The 10,866-nt window shown below is 32.0% G+C and overlaps 1 protein-coding gene across 1 annotated transcript; it reads left to right on the top strand.

The window, feature by feature from the left end:
• LOC140823375 (uncharacterized) lies at window positions 1-2,240 on the top strand. Its single transcript, XM_073184677.1, has 3 exons — window positions 1-157; window positions 1,019-1,345; window positions 1,762-2,240. Exons 2-3 carry the CDS (start codon window positions 1,048-1,050, stop codon window positions 1,986-1,988), a joined length of 525 nt encoding a protein of 174 aa, XP_073040778.1. The 5' UTR covers window positions 1-157; window positions 1,019-1,047; the 3' UTR covers window positions 1,989-2,240.
• The last annotated feature ends 8,626 nt before the right edge of the window (window positions 2,241-10,866 follow it).

Genomic DNA, 10,866 nt, shown 5'->3' with positions numbered 1-10,866 from the left:
GTAGAAGAAACGTGTGGGATGTATCATAAATGCGATACCGCAACTTGGACATGGATTGCTTCCAAAATAGGACCCAGGTGATCTCTGTTTTATAAAAATTAATAGAAGAACGGAGAATTCTTCCCAGAAAATCTCTAGAAGAATTGCATTTGAATAGGTGCATTTTTCTCTCAATTCTTGCATATAAATGTAAAATCTTGGATGGTTTGTCGGGTTACGAACTAGTATGTGTAAAGGGTTCTTGATTTTGAGATTATGGTGTTAGATGTTGCCTTGATTTGGCGTCAATGTTTTTTTTTCATGTTTGTTACCTTACCCCTTTTGTTTTTGTTGATGATGGTATCGAATTTTCTTGTTTCTTGCTTGCAATTGGTGGTTGATATTGTGAGAACATGAAATTTAAGGTTTTTTTTTTTAAAAAAAAAATAGGCTTACATTTCAGAATTGGTAGCGAGGGATTTCCCTCTCACTCCTTGCTCTCATGCTTGTGTTTTTGTCCTATGTTCTTAATTTGGAAAAATATATATTTATGATGTTGCTCCTTTCTATCTTTGTTTTTCTGTGGCATTAATCATGTTGGATGCAGAAGGATTTTATAGTTGTTAAGAAATATAACTTAAATTTGAAGTTTTTGATTCGAAAAACTACTAGGAGACGCTGCCAGGGAACTTATTGCATCTTGTTTTCTCCTCCTATGTCGTTGTTTGGATCTTTTTGTTAGATTTTTTTGCAGTTGAGAGAAATTTCTGACTCTTGTTGTTTGACGAAGCTATGAAAATCTGAATACTTTGATTCTTATGTCTTAAAGTCAACTTCTGTATTTCCTTGTGATATTCAATATAGTCTCAAGCCTTTAGGATGAGATAAAGTTTGCGATTCAAAGTCTGTTGATCAACAGTATCTCATAAAAATTCCAGAAATGTTTCTCAAGACGTCAGGAGTAACATATATTTATATTCTTGTGGGTCTCTTTGATGTCCAAATACTTGCGCATGATTCATTTCTCCATTAATTACAGAGCATTATTTTGATTCGGCGTGGAGAAAAATGGGAGACAGAAAGGAAAACCCGGATGGCCAGGATAAAGGGTTGTTTTCTAGTCTTGCAGCATATGCTGCTGGAGCTGCACATTACCCTCAACACCATGGGCCGTACCCCCCTCCTGCATATCCTCCGCATGGTTATCCACCACAAGGGTATCCTCCATCTGGCTATCCTCCATATGGCTATCCTCCTCCAGGCGGATATCCACCTGCGGGGTATCCTCCTCCAGGATATCCGCCAACTGGATATCCTCCTCCAGGCGGATATCATCCTGCCGGTTATCCTGGGTCATCCCATTCAGGTAATCACAGATGATATTTTATCTCTGTTACGGCTGGTTATCATTCTTACCTTATTCTTTGGAGCTCATGATCATTTGTTATTTAAACAATTATTACTGTTTAGATTAGTTTTCCTTCCTTTTTTCTGTTTTGGTTTGGGCCCTTGGCAATAGTTTAATGTCGAGTTTAGAATTGTGAAAAAGTTTTTCCTTCACCGGTCCCCTGTTCCCATTTCTTCATGTCAGTGAATTTCACTACCCTATCATCCTTTTATACGTTTTCAATCCAATAAAAACAAGGGCGCGAATATGATGAAATTTTCCAAAATACTAAATCAAAGCACTAGATGGCCCTCTCAAGTTTATTGTCCTTGTTGTTAACTTCTATTTGAATTGTGCTCGGGTTTTTCATACAATGTAATAAACAACTATTACAGGCCATGGAATTGGAGGACTCTTAGCTGGAGGTGCTGCAGCAGCAGCCGCTGCATACGGGGTTCACCATTTGGCGCACGGTGGATACCATCACGGTGGATATCATCATGGTGGATATTTTGGCCATCACCATGGAAAGTTCAAACATGGCAAGTTTGGGAAACGCTGGAAGCATGGTATGTTCGGGAAGCATAAGGGCAAGTTTTCCAGGTTCAAGAAGTGGAAGTAAAGTGAACGACACCCTTCATCGTCTCACATCATTTTACGTCCAGCTATTAATGTCCCCTTCGTTTTTTTCACTATCTGTTGCTGTGTGTTGATGGATTTTGTATGACATCTGGTGTTGAAGCTTTTATTATGGATTCAGATTTTTATTGGGTAACTTTTGGGTGCTTAAAAACTAAAAATCCAGTGTGTTTTAGACTCCATGTATATATGTATTAACTCAGCTAATTTTAACTGAAGTTGCTCCTGATTTGCATATTGTTTTGGTCTCTTCCTTTTTCTTCAGGATAGCATATAATCATTGGATTGTTATACATTAATTTACCATATGAGATGTGTTTTACCATTGCTAGGTTAGATTTCAAAAAATGATTGCCGGCTAGAATTTTATGGAAATTTAAAGAGAAGAAATATGGCTTTTAGGTTCTATTTCTTACATTTTCTTTTTCAAAACATAGTAAAAGTTTTTTTTACGAATTACCGAAATAGGTCTTTTGCACCTTTTTTATTTTATATTTCACAAAGCTATGTTGAATATTTTTCTCAACTCATTCTTGGCAAAAACTTGTGTTAGACGGTCTCACGGTTCGTATTTTGTGAGACGGGTCTCTTATTTGGGTCATCCATGAAAAAATATTTCTTTTTTATGGTGAATATCGGTAGAGTTGACTAATCTCACAGATAAATATTCGTGAGACTGTTTCACAAGAGACTCGTTCTTTTGCATTCAAATAGGTTTTTGGCTTAAACTAATGCCTGTAGAGTGAAAATGATGTGTTTGCTCAGTGTTTATTCTTTTGTATTTTAAGATTCTTCATAAAATAAATCAAGAACTCTACTAGATCAAGTGATTGCTGTTTTATACAAAATTATAGCTAGTGTTATTTTAATATCTTAATTTATATGGAACCACAACCCAAGCAATAAACAACATGTGTCTAACAATTTGCTGGCAAAGATAATTATGTCACATCAACATAAACAACGGTTGAAATAAATAATACTGGTGGAACAAAACCTTCAATTATTACACAAAATTTATAATCTCCTTCTGGAACATAAAATTTATAATTTAACACCTTCAAATCGATAATCGGAAGGTTTAAAAAATCGTATATACTTTGTATGCATCTGTTTCTATGTTTATATCTATGTTCACTCGCGAACTCGACGCAATGGCTTCCATACTATGGCTATTGATTCGGAAAAAAAAAGGTTTGGGACGAATTCTTGAATCCTTTGGATATTGATAACACGAGGAGAGGCCATCCAGTTATAGGTCTCATAGAAACGATGAGCCACTCATTGATCAGGCAACGCTTAGGTCGATACGAGTTAGTTCACTTCACCGTAAGACAGCCTAATTATCCTGTTACATCAAGAGTACTTAATTTCATGGATTTGTCCAGTTCGAGATAGTTATTCCTTTTGAGCTTCTGGAGAGTGAGTTGGAGAGCGGAACGCTATGGAAGGAAGAATTGGCGATGGAGGGATCTTGAACTAAGAAATAGATCCACCCTAGAAGCTAAAAAAAAGGTATCAGTAAGATGCCATGCAGCTGTAGAAACGACCGAGATATATATATTTTTTAATTTGGGGTGGGGAGACTCGAACTCGAGCCCTCTCGATCCATATTGTGAGAGTATGATGTCCACTAAGTCAGTCCTTTTTGTCATTGGAATTAAGGATCCAGAGTACAACGCTCGGATTCCATGAAAGTTTAGACAAGAAAAACGAAGTGTTCTTCCATCTTTTCTTAGGTGTGAGCACAATTTACGGAGATGCTCACTCTGTTCATTCATAGCAGACAGACATGCACACTCTGGAGAGTGATCAGTAATACAAAAAAATTACATGATAATACGGGGTTGATTCTATCCTACATGTAGGGGCACTTCCCATGATAGAATTAATGGCTTCACATACATGAGTTTCACTAATTTTTTTAAAATCACATATATGTATGAATCTTGTTCATCCAAACCATAGCATCGAAGCAACCGCAATACGGTATAGGAGTCAAAAGAGCAATCTTTTGGAATTAAGAAAAGGACACTGGCCAAAAGGCTTGTCGCGAGTCAATCAGTTCAATCGACTTTGAGGAATCTTAACCAGTCCCAAAAAGCCAAGACGCAGAAATCACAATAAAGGGCCGCCTTGAGCCTTTCAACGTACCAATGCTCGTGCAACATGGCAAAAGCTCCTTTCCCTCGCATACAGCTCGATCATAGGCGCTTGCATTATGAGCTACAAATAACTATAAGCAGGGGCGGATCTAGGATTTCGACAGTGGGGGGGCCACTTAGTTTATTTTGCGACGGTTTTTGAAAAAACCGTCGCTATATGGCGACGGTTATAATAAACCGTCGCTAAATTTGCGACGTTTTCTTCACAACCGTCGCTAAAATAAAAAATGGAGGCACCAGGTTTCGAAATCGGGCGGAGCAAACGTGGTAAGTGGCTTTAGCCACTGAGATACATGGACGTATCACTCAATTTGGGGGGGCCATATATATATATATATATATCTATTTATATATTTAGTTTAAAAAAAATTAATATATACTAAAATTTTTTTTTAAATTTTTTGGGGGGGCCGTGGCCCCCGTTCGCCCTACACTAAATCCGCCCCTGACTATAAGTAAAACCAAGCGGACAAGAGAGACTGAGGTATTGAAGCTTTCATATTGGCCAAAAAGAACTGGCAATGTTACTTCAACATGGTTCTTATAATTTTTCACAAGTTTTAAGGAGATGTTTGTCATGTTTTTACAAATCAATTGTACTGGACACGGTTCTAATTTCTAGTTGAGCTGGTTGGAGTGATATTGGTTTCACGCAAAATTTTGTGTGAGGCGGTCTCACATGTCGTATTTTGTGAGACAGATCTCTTATTTATCATCCATGAAAAAGTAGTATTTTTTATGCTAAAAATATTATTTTTTATTGTGAATATTGATAGGGTTGACCCGTCTCACAGATAAAGATTCGTGAGACCGACTCACGTGAGACTCATATATATTGTTTCTCAAATATATTTAGAGATAAATATATAAAAATAAAATATGTTTGAAATGGTTTATGCAAGAAAAATAAAATGAAAAGTAAAGTGACATAATGAAAGGAGATGAGAAAAAAAAAACTAGAAATAAAGAAAAAAAATTCAAAATTTTCCACCATCTTCCCAAAAACATATTCATAATGAAGTGAATAAAATTTCTCTACCGAAATTGGGCAAAAACTTAAAAGGAGTAAGAACATGATAGTTAGCAAAATAATACTAGCCAAACTTCGTTTTTAACAAAAAATTCTTCCAAATTATTTTTGTGTATTTAGATAACTTGATATTGTCATTTAGCTTGAGCTTTGCTGCATAATGCTATTAGCTTATTTGAAATTATTCAAATGTTGACATTTTTTGAAAAAGTAAATTATGTATCTCTTTAGAATAGAAGTTGTTTGTAATTATTGAAAAAAAGAATTCTTGTTGAGTGCAATGATCGTTCTCCTAGGAAAGGATTGATACATAATGTTCCGACTCTCATACACTTCAAAAGTTTGGATTTGCAATGTGACTACTAACTATTTATCCTTTTTAAAAAGCAAAAACGTGTGTGAGACGGTCTGACGAGTCGTCTTTTGTGAGAAAGATCCCTTATTTGGGTCATCCATGAAAAAATATTACTTTTTATTCTAAGAGTATTACTTTTTATTGTGAATATCGATAGGGTTGACCCGTCTCACAGATAAAGATTCGTGAGACCGTCTCACAAAAGACCTACTCTTTTTTTAGATAGGAGAAGAGTTTGTTAGAATTTAGTCTCGAATCCGATACCTTATCCAAACCTTGGTGTTAGATACACTATAAATTATCCGCTAGTAGGTATATATATATATATATATATATATATATATATATATATATATATATATATATATATATATATATATATATATATATATATATATAGGTGGTGATTTGTGCATTCATGGCCTCCTTCCTCTTGATGGAGACGTTAATTTGGTAGATATCAGTTATAGCTTTTTTTTATAAAACTATTGATATTATTGGGAGAGAATTATTGATGAGCAATTGGTAAGGCGTTCAATTTTCATGAATTGCAATACTCTCAATTATCGAGAGGATATTGTTGGTGAACAATAATTGTCATTTCTAGTAGATCAGCGATTGATATACGATTTGAAACATTGCATTTCCATTGTTACCACGTAAGCACTCCGACAAAATAGAACTAAAACCCAACAAACAACTAAGTTATATAATTAAAACATAAAAAACAAACAGGACGACTTAGATAATTAAAGTGATTATTTACTCTTATTTTAATATATAAAAATATCAGCAAATTTTGGAGTTGTTGCTCTTTATAATTTTGTTTGTAAACAACTAAACAAGTAATATATTTCCAAAACAACATGTTTCTTATTCATTATTATTTGTTAAAAATAAAAATAAAACTATTTAAAACCATTCAAACATGAACATTTTATATGTGATTTTTTAAAACTACAATTTGTTGAACGACTTTAAAAATTCTAACCAAGGGAAAATTATATTTTTGTTTATGTAGTCTTTATGTTTTAAAATTTTCTTTTCAGACAATTTACAACGATAATCCACTATTTTATAATTTTTTTCCCAATTTTCGTTGTTTGCCATACTGCTGACAAGACATGTCAGTAACTTCTAATATTATGTTAGTTATTTCCAATATCATATTATTATTTTCTAACGTCATAATAAAAAAAAATGTAAATAAATGAACTAAAGTATAAAATATGAATTTTTCGAAAACCCGACAAAATATATAATTTTCCAAAGCTAGCCACCATTTTCTGCATGTTTCTGAAATCGTGCAAATCAAATTTAATTTACATTCCATGATTGAAGCTGTGCTCTTGTCCAAGGTTTAGTTATATGTCAAATATCAGTACAATGTTTTTCCTCGTATAACGTGCACGACATCTTCAAATCTCCCTTTTATCATCCACACGCCAACAATGGGTTGTCAATTTACTCCGAAAATGGTTTTGAATTGTTAATAATTATTTTGATCTTCTACGTTATTCTCATGTTATCGTCAGTTGACTCATCAATGTCGAGTTTTAGTCGTATAACTTTGTTTTGTTGCTGGTTTTTGGTCGTATTTCGTCTGAGTGTTACGTGGCTTCATGTCGACAATTTTCCGAGTTAACTTTAAGATTTTATTGTATCGTGCGATCAACATTCCAGCAAAATATTACTTAAAAATCGACAGAAAACAAAATTATATTATAACTATGATCTAACGACAAAAAATTCAATGACGTACAAGAAATATAACGAATTATTTATTGGTCCTAAAAATAAAATTTTGACGCTCCAAATAACTTTACAGATATCAGTTCGATGTTTGTAGATCGAACAGATTTGGTCACAATCGTCAAATCAATTAACAAAATTTGGCCATGCTACCCAAGTTTAAAATCGAAATAATTGGTTTGGTTCTAACTAAATACAAATGATAGTGAATTGCTCGTGGGTTCTTTAAAGTTAAAAACAACTAGTTTTAAGGATTTATATTTCTTACACTGATTTGTATTGTCATTATCATTATATAGTATGTCGTTAATTTTTTATATATATTTGCACATTACTATTTGTTTATTTATAATAGTAAAATTAAATTATATTAAAAAATAATCAAAACATTTCATTTAAAAAAATGGAAGTTTAAAAACGATCGTTAAAGTCAACACAAAACCAGATTAAAATGAACATTTATGTTTGACTTGGTTTGGTTTGATTTGGTTTTTATTCATCAATGGTTTGATTCGATACTTGATTTAATTCGAATTTTTATCATAAAACGAACCAACCCACCGTCGATCGCACTTGGTATTAAACTAATCATCTGCGGGAGAACCCAACAGTTGGGAGATGCAACTGAGTTTTGATCCAAGTGAATTTATGTGCTACAAATTAAATAGGAGAAATATACTATCTATACAATCTTCAAAAAAGAAGAGTATAATTAGAAAATTGATGTATTTGCTCAATATATTGAGCAAATACATCAATTTTCTAATTATAAGGTCTCCAATGTCGTGATGATATCAATGGACAAGTTGGTATATTCTGCATTTTAGTCATATAACTTGTTCAAATTTGGTTTTCATCCACTGCCTCGGATAATTTTTTTGGTCATTTTTCTCGTCCGAAATCACTAAATCAACTGAAAATATTACTTATTTAGCAATGAAACTCTCCTACGTGGTTTTTGTTGCGGTAATAAATTGCCTATGTTATACACGTTAAAATTCTTATAAACAAAAATAAAGAAAAACAACAAACTTTTTCCTGTCATGTTGAAATATTGGGTGACATTTTTGTTTTATTTTCCCCTTCTATTTTTGCTTAGATTGATTTTAATATGTATAACATATGTTTTATTATCGTCACACAAGCTATCTAAGAGATAAATCATGTTCTCCAAAGCTGCACCCAAATGGTGTAAAAAATACCATTTTGGTGCAGCTTAAACATCTCCAATGGGGCTGCGCTATTTTGACCTCCTGCTCCAAATTGGAGACCATTGGCGCAGGGTTTTTTTTTTCAATAAACTTTTTTAATTTTTATTTATATTTATTATAAATATGTGTATTTAAATTATAAATATTATTTAAATAATAGTATAATATTTATTTTATTTTTTAAATAATTAGATATTTAATCATAAAAATTATAAAATAATAATTGTTGATTTTTAAAATATTTATTTATTTACTTTAATTATTAATAGTTTTATGATATTATTCAAATGTTTAAAGTTGTATGTTTATTATATTTGAAGTTGTATCTGTATTGTGTTTAAATTGTATTCATATTTTTCAATTTAAATAATTTTCGTATATTAATTCATATTATATATTAATTAATTTATGTTATATAATTTAATTATAAATTTAAATATTATTATTTGAATTTTTTAATAATAAAACATTAGTCATAATTAAAAATATATAAATAAAAATAATTAATATATGTAAAATAAAAGGAATATTTCGAGAATATTCTTTTTGGTGTAAGATTTGAAATAAATGAGTTAGAGATGAATGTTATATTTGATGTAAAAATCACACTATTTCAGTGTAAAATTTGCACCAAAATAGATTTTGTGATTGAAGATGACCTCAATGTCAAATAAGCAATATTCCGTGACTTTAGCGATTTTATACAAAGAATTACCAAAACCCAAAAAAAATCTAAATTAATAGATGTAAAATAAACTTCGCCGAATTACAAGACTAAAATTCAAAACATACTACAATTTTGCCTGTATAAGCTTCTATAACCACCACATTAAAAAAAAAAAAACTTGTGTAACATTTCTTGTTATGTTACTAACTAACTGCCGCGTGTTAGATTTATATAATTTTTGTAGTTTTTAAAATATGTAATTTTATATACTGGCCAATCTATGAATGTTGATTTTTAAATAAATTTCGCTATTATTTCAGATTGATTTCTTTTGTAGTTTTGTTTGGTAAAATTATGTATTTAACATAAATTCCGAAGTGTGTAAACAAAATAATCTCGAAACGCGTACACGTCGCATGTGTCATTTTATCTCTCGGATTAATCGATGCACGAGCCCAGATACATTTTAAGATCACGCTTTCCCAAGCATGTTTAGTGTGTATATATATAAACCACCATGTGCTAGTGTACGCAGAACTAAACATGCTTGGAAAACCGTGATCTTATTATATATATATATATATATGTATATATATATATGAGTATATATATGTATGAGATGTTCGCTAGCTAGAAATATCGAGTTTGGTTCTATGCAGATATCGAATTTACTCTAAACTTGAAATCACAAAAGAGGCCATTAGAAAGGGGCTCGGAAGAGTGTCTCGACGTAGTTCTTCTGACGCTCAAGTCAATTATTGAGAATAAAATGAGAGAGCGGCTAAGGACACGGCTAAAAATCAACATACTGAATGAATAATTAGACTCAAAAACTTGATATTTATAGGAAAATATCTAAGATCAATCATGAGCCTCCTACTTTGGTTGAGGATGGACTGGAGGCCCAAAGTTCAGTTGAGCCTGATCTTGATTGACTCATTAATAAGATATCAGTAAGTATGTATGTAAAGTATGTTCACCATGTCAACCATTCGACATCGCGCAAAGTTCAGTTGAGCCTGATCTTGATTGACTCATTCATAAGATATCAGTAAGTATGTATGTAAAGTATGTTTACTATGTCAACCATTCGACATCGCGCATGTGGCGAGAAGATGTTCACGTAAATATCTTGGAAATATTTAATATAACATAATTATTAAAACTCGAAAGAGTTTGTGAATAAACGACCGACATGATTTTCTATTAGATATATTTCATGTGAACTTGTCGTGATGTCTATGATGTTTATGGCATATCAAATCATATGTAATTGGTCCTATAAAGTATAAAATGACAGCTATCTTTGATCAACCTTTTTATTTTAAATGTCATATTTAATACCCTCAAGTTTTAGATACGACCCATTCATCTTTATTTAAATTGGTCAATAATTTATCATAACTTTTTCTATTACTATTTGGACCAATGTCGTTTTCGGACTTCTATTTTGCAATGTATCTTTCAAAGCTAATGGAAGAGTTGCTAAATGGTTTTGATCTCAAACAATAGGGATCCAATTATATATAGCTAGTGCCACCATATATACAATAGGTCCTATTAGTTTTGATAGATGAACGAGCATGACATACAAAAAAATTCACCGTCATGTCTCGATATTACGTTTAAAACAAAATTATTAATCGTATAAATCGACTAAACAATGTAAAAAAGTTGTATA

The sequence above is a fragment of the Primulina eburnea genome, chromosome 2, assembly GCF_022965805.1.
Source record: "Primulina eburnea isolate SZY01 chromosome 2, ASM2296580v1, whole genome shotgun sequence".
NCBI lineage: Eukaryota > Viridiplantae > Streptophyta > Magnoliopsida > Lamiales > Gesneriaceae > Primulina > Primulina eburnea.
Note: the sequence above shows the minus strand (reverse complement) of the source record. Positions and strands in the feature narration are given on the sequence as shown.

What these genes read in the sequence shown, in the direction of transcription:
- LOC140823375 (XM_073184677.1), top strand. Translation starts at nt 1,048, where the DNA reads ATGGGAGACAGAAAGGAAAACCCGGATGGCCAGGATAAAGGGTTGTTT. An exon ending in TCCTGGGTCATCCCATTCAG is followed by an intron (nt 1,346 to 1,761) that starts GTAATCACAGAT and finishes CAACTATTACAG; the next exon opens with GCCATGGAATTGGAGGACTC.